The sequence below is a fragment of the Mixophyes fleayi genome, chromosome 5 (assembly GCF_038048845.1).
Source record: "Mixophyes fleayi isolate aMixFle1 chromosome 5, aMixFle1.hap1, whole genome shotgun sequence".
NCBI classification, from domain to species: Eukaryota; Metazoa; Chordata; class Amphibia; order Anura; family Limnodynastidae; genus Mixophyes; species Mixophyes fleayi.
In genome coordinates this window covers 3,481,187-3,501,637 of record NC_134406.1, presented here as the reverse complement: position 1 = coordinate 3,501,637, position 20,451 = coordinate 3,481,187, and the positions used below count along the sequence as shown (strand labels likewise).

The 20,451-nt window shown below is 38.5% G+C and overlaps 1 protein-coding gene and 1 pseudogene across 1 annotated transcript; one reads left to right on the top strand and one right to left on the bottom strand.

Moving 5' to 3' along the window:
- The first annotated feature begins 10,704 nt into the window (after window positions 1–10,704).
- Window positions 10,705–11,635, top strand: LOC142157962 (Y-box-binding protein 1-like; annotated as a pseudogene).
- Window positions 11,636–17,308: 5,673 nt separating this feature from the next.
- Window positions 17,309–19,032, bottom strand: LOC142157961 (general transcription factor II-I repeat domain-containing protein 2A-like). The gene is made up of 2 exons (XM_075211463.1): window positions 18,158–19,032; window positions 17,309–18,104 (listed from the first exon to the last, which is right to left on the bottom strand). Exons 1-2 carry the CDS (start codon window positions 19,030–19,032, stop codon window positions 17,309–17,311), a joined length of 1,671 nt encoding a protein of 556 aa, XP_075067564.1.
- Between the last annotated feature and the right edge of the window lie 1,419 nt (window positions 19,033–20,451).

Below are 20,451 nucleotides of genomic sequence, written 5' to 3'. Positions count from 1 at the left end.
CGCCTGTGTTGCCCCCCTGGGCTTCCCTCTCCCAGCCCGCGCCTGCTATCACCTGTAGGTTAGGGTTCATGACAGGTGCTGTTTAATATAATAACGTATTATTTAGCCCTTGCTTTCCTCACAGTTACACTGATATAGTTTTAGGGTACAGATAATATGATTTTTATATGTTTTTTTTTTTAAAAGTAAGACTGCTTCCATGAAAATAAGGGCAACTTTAGGTGGTTGGAGTGTTCGAAGTGAAGAGAAGATTCACAATTAAGATTCTCTTTATAGATTTAGGACACTGATTGAAGCAAGAGACTAGTCATCTTAACCGACAAAGGTTCTCTTCCTTTAAATATAACAAGACACATCTGAGACTTAAAACTTTTTTTTTATTAATTGAAAGGAGAACGTTTTATACAAATAAACCATTAAAGAACCTTAGAGTAATACTTGTACATTTTCATATTGAAAATGTGCATGAGGAAGTTTAAACAGTGCAAAATATATAATAGAGAGGGGAGATATTTAAGATATTTCTGACCTAATGTGTTTTGAACTCAAGGGAAAATCTGCAATTGTATATGTCAAAATTCAATTATTTGGTAGTTTGCACCTTTTTGTTGCTGAAACCTTGGAAACGGGCATTGCCATTTGGGAGGCAACTTTTTCCTGCCTCAGTCTCTAAGTTTCACCCACCCAATCTCTACTGCCATTTGCTGTGAATTGTTGGCTGGTCTCTTGTGACTCTACTCGTCATCTAGACAGCGGTTATCTTGGTGATGATAATCTTGCAAACGTATTTTGCACCTTTTATACTACTTTGTTTAATATTATTTAATTTTAATTAATTTATTGTCCTTATACACTGCATATACTGCACCCCACCCCAAACTTCACACCTCAAGATCTTTTCTAATTATACACATACTTGAAACTAGAGATGTGCGCAGACTCCGTGTTTTTGGTTTTGATTCTAAAACTATCTTCATGTTTTGGGTTTGCCCAAAAATCCAATTAAAAATTTGTGCAAAATGGGTAATTGTGATTATTTAGTTGTTTTTGCTCTCCTATAGTGCCATTTATAGCATTAACATTCATTTACAGCCTATTTTCTAATGATCCCTTCACAACTGAGCACATTTTCACAAATTTTGGCCACAGGTTGCAGCGAGCTGGCTGGCTAAAATAAGTGACAGAGCAGTAGCACAAATACATGACGGCTTCTAATAAAAGATACAATCACTATGAAATATAGTGTTACAGCAGCAGTGTGCATAAAATATCTACATGCAAAAATGCCCATAAGTTTTATGGCCCACAGACTGCACCTCCAGCTTCGAACTGTAATTTGTTTTAAAGAAATTCATTACCACTAAGTTTGTATGCAAAGCATGGTACATTTTGAAATCCACCCAGTCGTGATGTAAACACAATGTTCGCACACTATATTTTTATCGTTCACATGCCTCATGGAAAGTGAAGAGACAGTAATCAGAGCTCATTAGACGAACAGCGATGGCATTAGTAGACATTTAACAGATGATGGTGATAGACCAAGGCCATAAACATTGCAAGATGGAATTGTCCTTTGGACCCACCTCACCCATATGATATAAAGGACATGCACAGAGCAGAAGGAAAAGCAGGAAACTGCTGTACTCGGAATGTGCTGTTGCAACCTAAACCTCCCAACTTGAACAGCAGGCTAATCCCCAGTACCCAGGCTCTTTTATCCTTGACAATATTCATTTTGGTATAAAAATGGCATACATACCAGTGTAATGTCTCAGGGATAACTGGGAGTGTCTTACAGTACACAGCAGACCAATCTTTACAAGCAGCCATCTGCATTTCCTGGTCTACTGAATTCTTATGCTACAAACCAGCCGTATGCGAACTTCACCAATCAGATTCCGACACAGATGTATCCGCCATCTGGTCTTTTCAGAGCCACTATGCCATACAATTACAGTGACCAATCCACCTGCTTCAAAAAATAATCCCTTGCCAAGTTCATACAATTGCAGCTCCACAGTGAGTTTGGGGCGGCCATGAAATTCTCGGCAGTAATCTGCAGCAGAAATTAAGAAAAAGAAAATGTCAAGTAATAATAACTCTTCTGATGTTTATTTTTACTAGAGATGCTCACTGACCCCCGTGTTTTGGTTTTGGATCTGGATTACCATCGTGTTTAGGTTTTGCCAAACCGCCCTTGCGGGTTTTGGTTTTGTTTGGTTTTGTTTTGCAATCATTGTTTTTGGGCATAAAATAACCGAATTTAGTGCTCCACCTGTTTCTTGGATAAGTAATGTATTTGTAAGGCGATATAATTATGAAAAAAGCTGTTTAATTCCTGGTAGGCCGTCATTTAATTCTACACACAAACCAGATTGTCTTCCTCTCCATCTATGCATATTGGCAATGCAGCCATCGTCTTTGGGTGTATATTACACCCTACACTTACAGTTAAATATCTAAAGAAATGGACAAAGGCAGTTTGGTTTCTGTCTCTCTAGGCCCCCATCCACTTGTAGAAAATACTAAAAAATTCAGCCGTTATAGACTGTACAATATAAATTGAAATGGACAAAGGCAGTTTGGTTTCTGTCTATATAGGCCCCCCTCCATTTGTAGAAAATAGTAAAAAAATTCAGCCGTTATAGACTGTACAATATAAATTGAAATGGACAAAGCCAGTTTGGGGTCAGTCTGTGTATGACACCCTACCCTTATTGAGAAATTGCCAAAACAGCAGCCTTTCAAGACGGTACGTGAGATAGAAATTCCCCAAGTCCCTTTCCTATTTGGGGGTAGATTGCACCCTACACTTATACTTATAAGTATACTTATTTTTGTTTGGGTGTGTTTTTTTCCGATTTAAAAAGACTATGTACTTTTACATAGGCTTTACCAGATGAAGTACAGGGAAGACTACCATTAGGACTGGTGCCAGCACCTGCTTGCTGATTCTGCTCATATGTGGACTGCTTTGAATCCATTTTAATGTGCCCAAACCACTTGTAGTGAAAAATATTCAATAGATACTGCTGCTAGATATGACTTTTGACAGCCAGAAAAATTAATGTTTCACACTGGGGAATATGGGACACCGCAAAGCACTTGTAGTGCAAAATGTTGAAAAAAAAAAAGCCTCCTCTATCCAGGGCCGGATTAACCCTAGGGCTAACTGGGCTACAGCCCAGGGGCATCCAGGGGGGCCCTTTTAAGTGCTCAGCAGCAGTATTGATGGGGCGGGGGCGCCCCTGGCCCGATCAATGCTGCTAAGCACTTTCACTGCAATCCTTCCCCGACGCGCTGTAGTCTCCTTACTGTGGAGATCTTGTAAGTCACTCTTCCTTGCCCCGGCCTTTTGGCTAGGCAGGAACATCTCGGCCGAAAGGCTGGGGCCTATATGCACGGCACTATTTTATTTTTTCTCACTGTTTGTCACTCCACTTTTTTCTATGTTTTTTTTTCACGGATTTTAGGGTGCGGATAGGTCCTTTATGGGCTCTCCTCCCCGAAGATCTAGGGGGGGCTGTGTGGCCCTGAGGTTCTGGCCCCCTGAAAAACATTCTGGGTCCTCCCTTCCGGGGGGTGAATCTTTGGTTGATCCCAGGGGCTAAAGGGACCCCCCTAGCCTTGCGGTGAAAAGGGTCTAAAGACCCTTGCCCCCAAGGGGTCCTTATGGCGGGGGTCGGGGACTCTGGCCCTTCCGTTCTTAAGGAGGGCCAGTTCTGCATCCTTTGTGCACGTTTTTTAAGTTTTCACTTATTTTTTCGGACAATTGGGCACTAGAGCACTGATTCACAGGCTTTCAATAAATAAATAAATTAGTAAAATGTACACTGTATTGTTAGTGCTTTAACTGGTTTATCTATAGACTATAGGAGCTACAATAGACTGTGAAGTAAACTTTATTATAAAGTCACAGACCATGTGGTGTAGCCTTTAAGAAGGGTTAGAAGGGTTTTGTTTAGGGTAACACTGTAAGCATAGAAAGTGAAGTTGCACGGGAGAGTCATAGAATTAGATGTTATTGTAGTAAATGTTAGTGTGCTTAAGAAGTGATGCAGTTTAAGGGTTTGAAATTAGTAATACCTTAGGAGTTTGATTGTACCAATACAATAGACCTCATACTTGAATAGTATTGTATTTGATGTAGCTATATTGTGGCTTCTCTGTGAATATCTACCAGATAAAGATTCATACTGTATTTTGTAACACTGTAAATATATATTGAAGTTCTGGTTGTTGATTGTAATACTGCCTGTATTTAGTAAGTCGTCTGGCTGGTCTGTGCTCTCATCCCTTCCCCCCCTATGTGTGCAATGGCTACTAATTAAACAGATGTGTGATAAGATGAAAAGACTTCTTTGAATGATGCTGGGAAGTTTGTAGATATCTTCTCCCCTGTTAGACAAGAAATGTTAGTGGACATTGTGTGATAACTGCTGAATAGAGAGCTATTTGTGGTGGACTGGCTAATACTGGATGTAATGAGTTAAGGGCCCGTTGCTGACTTTACATTGATAGTAAGTGAGGCCTTGTGAGCCAACATGAGTTTGTAACAAAGCATTGCATTATGGTCTGAGATACATACACACAGGCACATACACATACATGCATAATTAGCAAGAAATCAATAAGATATTGTGATACCCCGAAACCTGAGTAACCTGAGGTGTATCTATATGTAAATATATGTTCATGTACCTTCCTGTTTAGATGTGGTTACATGTGTTACTTGTTATAAGTGTTTATAAAGATTTAAAATAAAAAAGATTTCTTGAGGGAAAGTGACAGTTGGGAGTCGTGTGTGGTTGCCGGGGGTGACAGGAGAGAGGACCGCGATACTCGGGACCGCTGAGAGAGATCCCTGTGTCTGGATAGACTGAGAGAGAAAAATAGGGACAGAATGAAAACCGGACAAAGCGATATATAAGCAGATTAAAAGTGAAGAAAGTGTAAGAAGATAAGAAGTGAGCCAAAGAGAGGTGCGAGTAAAAAGGAAAGTGCTGGAAACAAATAAGCAGTATAGGGATCTGTGAAATCACACTAAACAGAGACTGAGCTATGTACTGAGGACAGTGTGAGAGGAGAGAAAATAGAGAGGTCTGTGAATACACACAAAAGAGACTAATTCATAAGATCACCAGTTTATTTGGCGTGAAAAAGTTTATGGGCCCCAACCACGTGCACCACTTCTACAAATAATTATTGAAATATATGATGTGGTTCTTAAAGTTCTGTTGAGAAATTAATCTCTTAATCGTGTTAAGTTATGTATTAATGTTAGATAATTATATTATATATATATATATATGTGAAGATTAATAATTTGCATCCATAAACATAGAATTCCAATAAATTTTTAGTGTTCGTATTGTAAATGTAAAGGTTTGTCAATTGTAAATAGTTTCAAAGTGATAAGATAGTGTTTAAAAATAACAGAGTAGTTCTTATTAATAAAAGGAAGTAAGTTAATAATACACTTGTGTCATTTTAAATCTCTGGATAAATGTCCTTACCTCTCTGGTGCAATTTCAACGTATTACTCTAAATAACATCACGCGGGGTATTACAAGCATATTTTTGGCGTCACAAACAGGATACCAGAGTCCAAAGTAAGGAGGAATCCAGAGTAAAGACAATGTCACAAGAACTACATGAAATGGAGGAATCATCTGGAGCAGGTGACAGGTCCGAGGCCCAAGATCCCACAGACCTCTCCTCTTAATCTCATAACATTGCCATACTACTTTAGTGCTCCCTGGTTGCCCACCTATTCTGGGGATCTTCGTGATGTGGACAAAAACAACCTAATTGAATTCAAGAACAAGATATGATCTATAATTTGCTTATACCCACTTACTGAATCACAACAGGTGGAGATCCTTATTGGACAACTCAAAGGCTCTGCTTTGAGAGAAGTTACCTCCTGGCCCTCAGGAGAAAAGAAAAATGTAGAGCAAATTCTACAACGATTGACAAAAACATTTGAGGTCAGTACCATCTCGGAACTCAAGATTAAGTTCTATGGACGGAAGCAGCTACTCAGGGACACACTTAGAGACTACGCGCTGGGCCTTCAAGAGGCTTTACGGGCTATACAAGCAGTAGATGAAGATGAAGTAAGGAATGTGGAGGAGACCCTGGTGAATCAGTTTATTGACGGAGTGAATAATGATAATGTTAAGACACAATTAAGATTACTTCGTATGCAATTACCAGAACATAATTTTTTGGATTTCAAAGAGGCCGCTATTCAGATGGTGGGATCCAATCTTGTACGAGAGATACCATTCTCAGAAATGCCAGGTTACAAAGAATTCAAAAATCCTGGGAAGACCATAGTTCAAAGCATCCAAACTTCCCCCGTTAATCCACTTCGAGTACTAAAATCCCAAATTGAGGAATTAACCACTGGAATGGCAGAGTTGTGTCGGGAGATTCGTAACCTCAAGAGTCAGCCGAATCCCCCAGTAACAGAACCTAGGTGGCGAATAGAGAGAAGAAGGGCCACCAGTGATTGGTGGGAGCCTCCACAGAGAAATGAAAGGAGAGCTTCTGACTGTCCCGATCTCCAAAGACAACCCATCTGCCACCGCTGCAACAGGAGCGGCCACATAGAACAAAATTGCCAACAAAGTGAGCATTTAAATGACGAGACCTCGATGGAGGAGGACCGATCCTCGGGAGGAACCATGGCAATAAGGCCAACTGCACAAGAGGGGTGGCCTTGTTACATAGGAGAATGCCCCCACCTGAAGGTCAGGATAAACGGAGTTGTGCTGCCTGCAGTGTTGGACACGGGCTCCCAGGTGACAACGATACGCCTATCCGAGTTCCTACACCACAAGTTCCCATTTACCATCTACAATTAGAGGTGTTCCCAAAAGAGAATATCTACGAACTAAACGAAATTGTAGTCAGGACAATATTTTTGAACAACGTGCAAAAGAATTACAAAAGAGACTACAAAGAAGAGGTTATAGTAATAGAATCCTTAAAAAATCTTATCATGAAGTGAAGGAAATTAACAGAGACTCCCTGATCTTTCCTAAAAGGAAAATTAAAACTCCAGAGGATAAAGTGCGATTTATTAGTAGATTTAACAACCAATTGAAAGCCATACAGTATATACTTCAAAAACACAGCCATATCCTCAAATTAGACCCTCTTATATCAGGAGTTATAGGTGAAAAAATATCTACAAGCTGGAGAAGGTCAAAAAATCTGAAAGATTTTTTAGTTAAGTCATTTTGATGATAAGATCGAAGTCTCTTTAACTACTAATAAAATAACAGAATGTTATGCCTGTGGGTGCTGCAAAGCATGTAAACTTATTAAAAAAACCAAGAACTTTGTAGACAGTCACAATCATGACATCAAATCATTCATAAATTGTGAAACTAAAGGAGTGATTTACTGTCTAACCTGTACATGTAATGCTAACTACATAGGGATGACTAGCCGACCTCTGAAGCAGAGACTCTTGGAACATATAGGTAATATTAGGAATGCCAACCAAGATGCCAAGAAATTGAAAAAACTTACAACAGTAGCAAGACACTTTCAGAGGATACATCAAAGTAACCCTGACTACCTAACAGCTTTTGGTATGGAGCAAGTTAAGTTAGGAATCAGAGGCGGGGATCTTACAAAGGAATTATTGAAAAAAGAGGCTAGAATGATTTTCCCTACGAACTTTATGCAACCAGCAGGCCTTAATGAGAATGTCAATTATACAATGTTTCTTTGAAGGGGAGGAGGGAGAGAGAGGGGAAGAGAAATTCTCCTTTCTTTCTCTTTTTCTTCTACTCTTCCCCTGTTTTTCTAGAACATATACACAAGACAAACAGAAAAATACTTACCAATTTTAAACATAAGGAGACTTGTATATCTGATGGCTGAATGATGGAGAACTTGCAGGTATATTCTCTAGAGAAGTAAACGAATATATAGGTACAAAGATTCAATAAGGAGAAGATCAAACTCACTCAACATAGAATAATGATATCTATAAAATGAGGAATTTGGAAATAAAGAAAAAGAAAAATATAAAAATATGGATATGATCTGGAATATGATCAAGTAAAAAATCTGATATAAAGACTATACACACAAGAAAAATAGCTAAATACTTACCATCCCGAAGTATGGAGATCTGTACATCTGATGATCGAATAATGAAAAAGTTTGCTGATATATTCTCTATAGAATTAAATAAATATATAGTTATGAAGGTATAATGAGTAGATCAAATATACTCTATATAAAGTAATGATATTTAAAAAATGAGAGATGTGAAAAACATACAAATATAAACATGATCTGGAAAATGATTAAGAATTAAATACGATATAACCAAGAAAAGATTAAAACATTAACAATAAAGAAATAATCAATAAAAATATAAAATAAAAAATAATAAAAATTTGATATGTATAATACAAAATAAAAACATAAAATTAAATATTCAATAATAGAATAATGTATATTTATGGTTGCAAAAAAGAGGAACTGAAGGAGTAATGCAGTAGAGAACTATAATAGGCACGATCACATTTTTAATGTACAAATGGAAATTATTTGACATTTTAAATAATTTTGACCTATTACAACTATAGCAAAACCTGTATAAGGAATTATAATATATTGAACACAAAAGTTAACAAAAACACATAATAACACAACAATTATTATATAAGAAAATAAACTATTAAGGGAATGTAGTTAATCAGCACAATCAATATTTAAACACACAAAGCACTATTAAAAATACTTTTAATAATAAATCAACTTAAAATTCATGACCATTTAGGTCTCTTACATTTAATAATTAATCATCTCCCCCACTCCCCTCCCCTGTTTTTTTTTTCTTTCTTTCACATAAGTTAATACCAAGCACGATATAAAATCAATTTTGCACTTATATTTTTTTTAAAAAAAAAACCCAACTCACTTAAGGTTGAATTATTAGTATTCAGTAATGTAATGATAATATACACGTACTCCATCTATGTAGAAATCAGTTCTGATGATATATCATTCCATGTTCAAACCATATCTTTGTCCTGATACGTTACGATATATTATGGGAATTCTTTATTATCTTAAATAACCAAGTTCATATAAATGTATGTATTTTTTAATGTATAAAGATACAATCTAAAAAACAGAAACAAAAATGGATTAATAATACGAACCGAGAAGGATAACCCACCCAATGAACTCAGTGAATTCGAATATCTTAGTATTGATTGGCCATAGCAAGTTTAAAAACCCCGCTCACCGGACAAACGGGTTAGCCGTGAACAAGCAGACCAGCGAAACGCGCGTCGGTTTCGCTGGTCACATCTCACTACTACCTGAATCTCAATGTAGTCCCAATACCTATCTTTAGGAATAGACAGAAAATCGTATAACTTTACAATTCGTAGTCCAAATCATGTTGCTCTAGATTTAGACCGCAAGTGCTATAGAACACAGCACAAGCCTAGGTTACTCATAAGGGATTAAACACCCACGGGGAATTACTATCCTATTAAGGACCGTGTTTGGAATAGTAACATATGGAACCTGTGAGGTTTAGAGCAAGAAACGCTCAATATAGAATCTACAATCTTTCTATTATGTACCCTGAGTATAGCTGATTTCTTAAGGGATAAGAGGATGTAGCGTGATACAATCTATATATAGGATTGACAATTTGTAGCAATATATCCTTTCTATCCTTGCGCTTTTTTAGAATGGTAATCGTTCCTGTATTCCAATATAATAAAGCGCTGTAATTGATCCGTATAGGAAATATTTGTGTATGCTTAAAAGGAATTCATTAACCCAAGAGGCATTTTGGTATGAGGGTTATAATTATAGAGGTCCGGGTATTTTGGAGCAGGACATGTTTTACACAAAATACAAAACACTGCTTTTAGGAATTAATAGATCATTTATGACACAACTTATGTGCAGAATATTAATTCATAACACCCTTTTTATTCTAGAATTGCTCATGCATTCGAGAGTTACGATTCTATAATATTTGCACATATAGATTAGTTTTTGTTTTTGGGACAGACCTAATTTTAATTCATCTGCTCACTTTCTAACGGGCTCAATAATTAATGGATATGCGCTGCTTCATCTAAGATGCAGCAGCGGTAGGAGCCTTTGAACTAATCAATCTATAATTCTATCCATTGTGCATAACATAAACTATCGGACATAACAAATTGTAGTGTATCTAAAAATATAACCTAGGGCATAATTCAGCATTGTTTTGGAATATGTACCAGTATTTATAAAACAAATATAATTTTTGGACTACATTTGCATCCCACAAGGGATAATTATAAAAATTATTTTTGGACAGTAATCAAATAAGTGACCCTTATATGAATGGTGGATGTAGAGATTCATGAGATGTGACCAGCTTTTTAAATCACATTTTCACTTATTTTATTTATATTTCGCTGTTTTATGAATAAAATAATAAAAGTTAAGTTTTATAAATGATTAACCCCTAGTTGCTCAAACCAAATACAAAACAAATAACAGAGTGTTTCTAGTGCGTCTTATCAACCTGTCTCTCTTCCTTTCCCCTTTTACCATTGGGAGGAGCAAGAAATTATGTCTGCACCTAGCACTTGGCCACACCTACTGGCTAGCAATGGTCAATCGATTACACATTGTGGCTACTGGAAGGCCAACATGCAGATAGGAAAGAGCACTTTACTCCAGCAGGGATTTGTTATCACTAATGTCCAGGAAAGTGATGTACCTTCAGTAATCATTGGAATGAATGTTCTTCAAAATTGTCCAGAAGAGTTAATAGGAGCCCTCAAGAGTAAATCCAAGATAATGGTGCAGCCCGCGAAACCGGCCTTTCAACATACTATTTGGCTCCTACAGGGTTATCAAAAGTTTGTTGGTCCCCATATAAAGGTTTTAGGCACTGTCAAATGGTTTAATGTGCGTAAGGGCTATGGATTTATAAACAGGAATGACACCAAGGAAGACCTGTTTGTACACCAGACTGCCATTAAGAAGAGCAACCCACAGAAGTATCTTCGCAGTGGGAGATGGAGAGACTGTAGAGTTTGATGTGATAGAAGGCAGGAAAGGTGCTGAGGCAACTTATGTAACTGGTCCTAGTGGTTCTCCAGTCCAAGGCAGCAAACATGCAACAAATCGCAGCTATTATCGACACTATTCATATCGCAAAGATCCTCCACAAAACTACCAGCAAAACTACCAAAAAAGAGAAACCGATGGAGAGAAGTCAGAAGATATTGAAAGTGTGCCAGAAGCAGAGTGTCCTAAGCTGGAAAACCCTTACCGGAAATGTCCCTATTCACCATACTACTTAAAGAGACCATATGAATATAGACCGCAGTATTCTAATGCCACTCCAGTACAGGGTGAAGTGAAGATAGGGAGCAAAGTGCTAAAAAAGAAAAACCAGCGGCACAGTAACTTAGACTTTCAGTGGGAACCAATTCCATACATTGTAACTGATATATCTAGAGAAGGGGTAGTTGTCTACCGTGTGACAAGAGAAGATGGTCTTCGGGAAAGCCTGGTCCACAGGGATCAACTTAAGTTGTGTCCAATGCAACCTAATAGTAACCTAGAAGCATAAAAGGAGTTCCACCCCTTAGGTATAGACACTAGTATGTTAAGTCATGAAGATTGTGAGCAATGTTGTGTTATATAATTACATGAAAAATGTCTCAAATCAAACTGTAATATGCAAATATTTCATGAGAAAAGTGAATGTCTGTAAAAAATGTTCAGGTAATTTCTAGTGCGTGCGGACACGCATTTTTTAAGTGGGGAAGTATGTGATACCCCGAAACCTGAGTAACCTGAGGTATCTATATGTAAATATATGTTCATGTACCTTCCTGTTTAGATGTGGTTACATGTGTTACTTGTTATAAGTGTTTATAAAGATTAAAAATAAAAAAAAAAAGATTTCTTGAGGGAACGTGACAGTTGGGAGTCGTGTGTGGTTGCCGGGGGTGACAGGAGAGAGGAGTGTGATACTCGGGACCGCGATACTCAGGACCGCTGAGAGAGATCCCTGTGTCTGGATAGACTGGGAGAGAAAAATAGGGACAGAATAAAAACCAGACAAAGTGATATATAAGCAGATTAAAAGTGAAGAAAGTGCAAGAAGAGAAGAAGTGAGCCAAAGAGAGGTGTGAGTAAAAAGGAAAGTACTGGAAACAAATAAGCAGTATAGTGATCTGTGAAATCACACTAAACAGACTGAGCTATGTACTGAGGACAGTGTGAGAGGAGAGAAAATAGAGAGGTCTGTGAATACACACACAAAAGAGACTGTGTAATACAAAAGATCACCAGTTTATTTGGCGTGAAAAAGTAATTTATGGGCCCCAACCACGTGCACCACCTCTACAAATAATTATTGAAATATATGATGTGGGTCTTAAAGTTCTGTTGAGAAATTAATCTCTTAATCGTGTTAAGTTATGTATTAATGTTATATATATATATATATAACACGCAAACAGAGATATATATGATGGCGCTAATTACCACAGCGTAAATACAATTTGGATAAACAACTAGTATAGATAGTATATAAAGTCCAGTATTAGAGGATCAGTCCCAAACAACAGCACTTAGCTCAGTTAAGAGCGGCAGCCTCAGGATACTTGTGGCCAGATGGTTAATCCGGATAACGAAAATGCTGCAACAGAAAAAACAAGTAGGGCGCCCCAATGTGTATTATCACAAATATGGTGTTGGGAAAATATAATAACTGCGTACCGTAAGGATGTATTCAAGAAGTATAGATCATATGGAGGTTTCCTCTTCAGAGGTAGTCCCTCTCAATCTCCATCAGACATAACGACAATGTAGAAAAACAGAACAAAAAATAACATAGTGCAGTATTGTTATGTATAAAAACTGCACCAGAACCCAGAGATAGTCCTCCACCAGGAGACAAAGTGTAAAAATAGGTAGCAGACCCAAAGGTGAAGCACACAGGTGCAACATACAGCCCTAGGTAAATAAAAACTGCGTACCAGATAGTCAAAAGACCATGAATTTCCTTGGACCATGTAAAAAATCAAGCCATTCCTATGAGGTAACCACCACAAACGCGTTTCATCCCGGTACAACGGGACTTCCTCAGGCGCAACAGCATAAGTGTGTGACAACAGCATGAGCGGTGACATCTACCAGCGCTAATTCACTGCACAAATCTGTACCATCAATATCTTTGGAGTCCTTATGTTGTAAAAATTGCTCTAACTTGTAGCAATCGTGCATCATTTCTGATGTTCTATTCTCCAAACTGTGAACATCATGGAGGAAGCCAAACACATAACTAAATTCATTAATCTGTGAATCTTTCTTGAACTGATTGTATTGTAACAAGGCCAGCAAAATAAAAGTTGATTTGGAATTTTTCCTGTGGGCTCAGAATAGGCTCATCCTCTGTGATTCATAGGTGAACGGTTTCTTATTTATACTAATACAAACTGTGCTGGTATCACCAAATCCTCAGCAAGTTCACAGGCAATTTACCAGTGTTTTCGCAAACCCTTTGTCACTCCTGCAATCTTCAAGAAAATTCTTTGTCACATTCAGTTGTTTAATGGCACTGTGTATATCAAATTCCTTTGCCTGAAGAACTTTGCTACTTATATTGATCTCAGACAACATCTTATACCACAGGACAAGATAAACCACAAACTTGAAAGTAGAAATGCCTTTTGCAAGACCTTGTGCCTCTATTCGTGAGATATTGTCAGACCCTCCTGTTAGGGTAGTGTCCTCAGTGATCATAGATATCACAGGTAAAAGAGAAGAGGTTTCAAAGCATCAATTCGACTTTCCTATTTTGTTTTGCTCAATGGTTTCACGGTACGAGTAGACACATGGGGCATTGGAACTTCCAAGAATGTGTTGATGGTGAGAAGTACACATACACATGTTGTACAAGGTTAAAGAAAGATGTGGCCTCCAAATAACATGTTATTTCCAACCAAATACAAAGAATGTGCACTGCAAGGAATAAACAACGCTCGTGGGTTAACATCCAAAGCTCTTCGTTGCACGCCATTTTGTTACCCTTTCATATTACTTCCATTATAGCCATGACCATGTAGGTTTTAAATAGACAATGACATCTTGTCTAACTGTTGAAGGGTAATGTCCATCATATCAGCACCACTTGTTTCCTGTAGTGGCAGAAATCCTAAGAAATGTTCCTTGACGCGCACATGCTTACAGTCATCGGTTCCTGCGCTATGTCCACAGAGCGAATGATCGTGTTTATTTGTTCAACATGACTTACATCAGGAGTGCAATCAATAAATTTTGAAAAGTACTTGGCAACCTGAGCAGATTTCAGAATTTTTTCTTTTATAGTGTTGAATAAAAGAATCTGCTCATTCTGTGTATCATTCCCAAGGTTGTGTACATAGGTCTCCTTATTTCTTTATTTTACGAATATGTTAATCCATTACTGAGCCAAACAACGCAAGATATTCCCATTGGCAGAAGTGTACAGTTTTCGTGTGTTCCTCGTAAGGCCAGAACGCCTCACTAAAGCAATCGGTTGTTCTCAGAATTGCTGCCAATAATTTCTGTTTTCTTTATAATGAGGCGCACATTTTCTTCATTCAATTTCTTTTTTGCTTTTTAATCTTTCAAGTGAAGCTATTTCCAAGTTTGATAGTTGGCCAAATGAGCATTATCTCTCTTGTGCATTGATAGTATTGCAGTGACGTTTTTCCAATCTTTTGTACCTTTTATCAGAGAAAGTTGACTTTGGAGTTGTTTTCCCACCGAACAGCTTGCAACAGAAGCATAACACAGAGCCAGTTGATAAGGAATACCGTAGCCACGGACGGTGCATTACTACTCCATTGGCAAGTTTCTTTCTGTAATGATTTATTACAAATCTTTGATTGGCTTTTTTTTTTTTTTTGCATGAACAAAGAAACATTTTATTGTGTACAGGATGAAAAAACAACAGGGCACATTTAATAAATGACAGGCAAATTATTCAAATGCAAGTATCTATAAAACATTCAGGCTATGTCAAGTCATCGGCCAAAGGGCAATATAGCAGCTGGATATGCGCAGGTATGTTCGATGGCTAAAGGGAAAGTGTCCAGTAAGACGGGTGTAACGTTATAGTTTTTTGGATCTTTTCATAGCTCTGCTTACAACTCTTGATGGTGATTGTGTGTGGCATTGACAGGACAAATGTATGCACATTAAATTCTGAGTGTTTCTGAAGTAGTAAAGGTCCTCCGCTCACACTTAGGATCACTCCTGAAGTCGCCTTCCATTTTTTCCAGTTACAAAGTGCCCGTGAACATTGCAGATCACTTCCCCTTTCACGAACCATCTTGTGGTGACTACGGCCTGTGCTGAAGTCACTGTATCTGTCTGGATTTTGACACATGTCCACTTTTGTGAGTCAAAATAATGTTCAAAGTCTACTGTAATTGCCCCACGTGGTAAATGGCCTTGGACTCCACATATTGATTACATCTTGAATGACTGCAGCATCACAGCCCTTGTTTGCCAAGCAATAGACCACCGGTGACGGGTGACGATCACATGTCTATTTCTTGATTCTTGTATAATTTCATTTTCGGAAGCTCTCTCCGGTCTGGTCTCTACTGTGTATACCTTGCACAGCTTCTTAGATGTTCCTCCGCTGCACTGAATGATCCATCTGAGTAACCATTTTTGATCCAAGACAGATATTACTCTGATTTAATGATTGCGGATCACGGGCTAGATTTACTAAGCTGCGGGTTTGAAAAAGTGGGGATGTTGCCTATAGCAACCAATCAGATTCTAGCTGTCATTTTGTAGAAGGTACTAAATAAATGAAAGCTAGAATCTGATTGGTTGCTATAGGCAACATCCCCACTTTTTCAAACCCGCAGCTTAGTAAATCTATCCCCACATGTCTTTTATTTCTTGATTCCTATCTTGTATTATTTCTTTTTCGGAAACTCTCCGGTCTCATCTGTTTTTGGATTTCTAAAACAAAAATTATTAAAATAATTTAGTTAAATATTGATCATACATATCAGATACCTACAATATTGTGGGCATGTTCACATACAAATGTGTGGACCTGGATGTATCAACCATCATGATAGCTGTTGCCAGGTTCCTAAATAGATACATCTTATTTTATTTAATTTTTTACATTTTTATTAAAAAACCTTAACAGTAATCTAAAGATAATCTCACGCAGAGGTAGCAATAGTGTCATAAAATCAAACGTACAATATCTAAGCATAGTATAAATAAAAAACATTAGTAGTTAAGCATGCATTGTAAGAATAGAGAAAATATCTTAATAAATATTATATGAAGTGTCCTCACTCACTAAGGTTTGGTCTTCGTAAGCATTTAGACCTATAATGTTCAAATATTAAAATAGTAGTGGCTAGGTGTCTGTCCAGGGCACAGTATCTAAGAGACATCTACTTCCCTTGCCCCTAAGCAACATAAGGAGGTACCAGATTTTCCCATATTTATTAGTCAAATTACGACTAGCATACATAAAGCGTTTGTGTCTTATGGTATCATTTACAAGATCAATCAAGTCCTTTAGAATAAGGCCCTCGGAAGCTATCCGTTTCCTGGCAATGATCACTTTCGCAAACATAAATAGGGTAGTGACAAGTGACCTAATAAGTCTATGCATGTTCTTATTCAGACAGAGGCCAAATAAACATAATCTTGGATTAATAGAGGATATTCTCACATCCAATTGTATTACACAATTTTCCATTTCCTGCCAGAAGGAGGACACCACTGGGCAGCTCCATATCATATGTCATAAATCCTCCCCTGCACTCACATTTGGGGCAAATAACTAGCTGTTTCCCACCAAACTTGGAGATTTGGAGGTATGCCCTATATATGAAGAAAAATTTAATTTGGCGAAATCTGACAGAGGTAGTGACTTGATATGAACTTTCCAACATATTATGCCAAACTTTATCATCTATCTTCCCAAGTGTTCAAAAATAAATAAATATCAGCAGAGACTGTGCTAATCCTGAATGCTGCTAATCCTCCTAAGACAGGGGTGGGCAATTAATTTCTTTCGGGGGCCACATGGAAAATCAGATCTGTGTTCGAGGGCCGAACCAAATTTATAAAAGGCCATTATAAAGGGCCCATCATAAAATGCAGCAAATTATATATAAGAATCATTTACCTGTTCAGTGGGAGAAATCTAGTCTGTCTTGGGCTTGAACAAGTGCACTGAAATCTGGCGGAATATCTGAGGTGGCTATGCGAAGGACAGCTGAGAGGTGGTCATCAGTGAGGATCTGTGTCTGGATTTGTTGAACTTCATCACTGAGAATGTCTGTTCACATATGTAGGTAGATCCAAAGAGGACTAGAATTTTCAGAGCATGTCTCCTCATGTGTGGAAAGTTCTCCTCTTTGAGTGATGAGTAAAACTCAAGCAATGGGACAGACCTAAAGTGCGCTGCCAGAAGTGTGTCAGACTGCAAGTCAATGAGTTCCATCTGAACATCACTGGGTGCATTATCCACATTGCAGCTGAAAGGAGAAGAAACCATGTCCATTTCACTCTCAAGTCTTTTGAAGTCTTGAAATCGCAATGAAAACTCAGCATGCAGTGCTTCTAACATGGATGAGTACCTGTGGAGGTGATCAGCTGATGGTTTGGCTTCCTTCAGTGTTGGCATGTGAGTTAGAATATTGTCCCCCATTTGGTTTGATAGAAGCTGCAACTTTTTCATGAAAGCCTTCACTGCGCTGTACATTTCATGCACAAAAAGGCCCTTGCATTGCAGTTTGACATTCAGGTCATTCATCTGAGAAGTCACGTCTACAGCAAAACTAAGGTCTGCCAGCCAGTCTGCATCTGAAAGCTGAGGGATGTCATTTCCCTTGTTCTCACAGAACTGCCAGATCTCCTCTCTCAGGTCCCAGAAAACTTTCAGGACTTTTCCCAGGCTCAGCCACCTGACATTTGTGTGGTAGCTGATATCACAATGTTCAGACTCATTTTCCTCCAATAGTGCAACAAACTGTCTGTGATTCAGTGCTCTTGCTCTGATGAAGTTAACGGTTTTAGTTACAACATCAACAACATTTTTAATACTGACCTACACAACATTTCCTGATGTATAATACAATGCAAAAATGTCAATTTCTGCTCAGGGTTAATTTCGGTAACTTTATCCTGCATTCTCTTCAAAAGTCCAACATTTCTCCCCGTCAGATTTGGACAACCATCTGTTGTCACACCTACAAGTTTGTCCCATTTCAGTCCCAACTTGTCTAGACAGGCATTTACTTCTGTTAGGAAATCAATCCCTGTTGTTGTCCCTTTTATTGACTGCATGGCTGCCAGTTCCTCCGTTATTTTGAAGTCTGCAGTGATCCCACGTAAGAAGATAAGTAGCTGGGCAGTGCCTCGTACATCGCAGCTCTCATCCAGAGCCAGGGTAAAAAAGGAAATTGTAACCGCTCTGTTCTTCAGCTGAAACTCCAAATTTTCTGCTATGCCCTCAACCCTTCTCGTCACAGTACGCCGGGACAGAGGGATGTTCTCAAATGCATCCTTTTTCTCTGGACATATTAGCTCAGCAGAGTCCACCAAACACTCTTTAATAAACTCTCCGTCAGAAAACGGTTTACTTCGTTTAGCTATTTTATGAGATATGAGATAACTTGCTTTGGTAGCTGTATCTCTGGATGTGCTAAGTTTTGTAAAAAGTGTTCGTTGAGTTTGCAGCTTGGATAGCAAAATCTCCGACTCCTTTGCTCGCTCTTGGTCAGACAAGTTCCTATATTTATCCTCATGTTTGGTCACATAGTGGCGATTCAGATTATAATCTTTCAACACAGCGACAACTGTGCCACAAACTAAGCAAACGGCTTTGCTTTTGAGTTCCGTAAATAAATATTTAGCAGTCCATGTCTTGTTGAAAACACGGCATTCAGAATCAACTTTCCTTTTTTTTATGTGAGACGACATTTTTGGGGGGCAGGAGCAGCTGGCGATGTAAACAAACAAAGAGAAGCACAATAGTAACTGCAGTGCCGGCAAAATGGGCAGCAAATTAGTATCCCCTATGATAGGTGGTATCACTCACGTTTAGGCAGATTTAAGCAGAGTGACTAAAGGTCAGGAGCAGAGGACGAGACAGCTGGCAGTATGGCAGTGGCAGGAGAACTTACTGGGAAGAGATAAAAAACAGAAGAGAACAAGTTACTAGCACCTCCATCAATAAAAACAGTGACCCACAGCACAGCCATCAATAAAAACAGTGACCCACAGTACCAATATCAATAAAAACAGTGACCCACAGTACCACCATCAATAAACACAGTGACTGGAACCCCCACCTAGATATTACCCCACTTACCAGAGCTCTATCCGTCCATCTGTCCATCTTTAATCAACATCATGCCGGGCACAGCAGGGCTGAGGGGCAGCGCGACATGATGCCCGCTGTCCTGTGGTGATCCGCATCATGCCGTGCTGCCCCTCAGCCCTGCTGCACCCGGCATGATGTTGTCTGTAACGGTAATACTTACCTTTTTACTGTCTTCTTCCATACTCTTCTGTGCTCTCCTCCGCGGCGCTGCTGTGAATGCGGCGGGAGAGGTGTATGGACAGTGCGCACTTCCTCCCTACGCAGCAGCACAGGGGATTACGCTGTATCCGGCCCCGGCATGATCTGATGCTCTGGAAGGGACGCGCATCGCCGACCAGCTCCGTATCCCTTCCAGAACCTGTGGCTGGCATCAAAATTAATTAGATCTCCTGGGCAGACCCGGCGGGCCGGATTCCGAAGGCTGGCGGGCCGTATGTGGCCCGTGGGCCGGAGTTTGCCCAGGTTTGTCCAGGTTTGTCCTAAGAGAACCACACTTATGTTCTCAAGAAAGTAGTATAAAATATATAGTGGATAGGAGTATCACAGCGCAAACAGGAGTATTCACATATATAAATAAATATATATCATGTAACACGACATAAAATTGATAAGTGAAAAATATGCTTAAATTTTCTGATACAATTCTTCAGTAGTGTAATCAGATTCTTTTCTCCAAATTTTGAGATGAATGGTGCATAATATAAAAAACAAACAAATATGACAAGGTGTGATACAGTTTAAACAATAAATAAAAAATCTCTAAACTTGAATATTCTTCTTAAAGTGTTTTCAACTGGTTAAGTCCATGTGTTTTTCCTTATGTGATTGTACTTGGTAGAAAGCAAAATGGTATTCGCCTGTAGTGTTAATAACACAATATTGTATTATAGAGTTGGATCCATCATCACAACAATCCTTCTGTGAAAACACTTACAAGATATATAATAAGAGAGCTCTATATCAATTGGTCTTTAAATCCTCATGGTTGTATAAATGACTTTTCTTAAATAAAAATA

What these genes read in the sequence shown, in the direction of transcription:
- LOC142157961 (XM_075211463.1), bottom strand. Translation starts at nt 19,032, where the DNA reads ATGTCGTCTCACATAAAAAAAAGGAAAGTTGATTCTGAATGCCGTGTT. An exon ending in CATCAGGAAATGTTGTGTAG is followed by an intron (nt 18,105 to 18,157) that starts GTCAGTATTAAA and finishes TAACTTCATCAG; the next exon opens with AGCAAGAGCACTGAATCACA.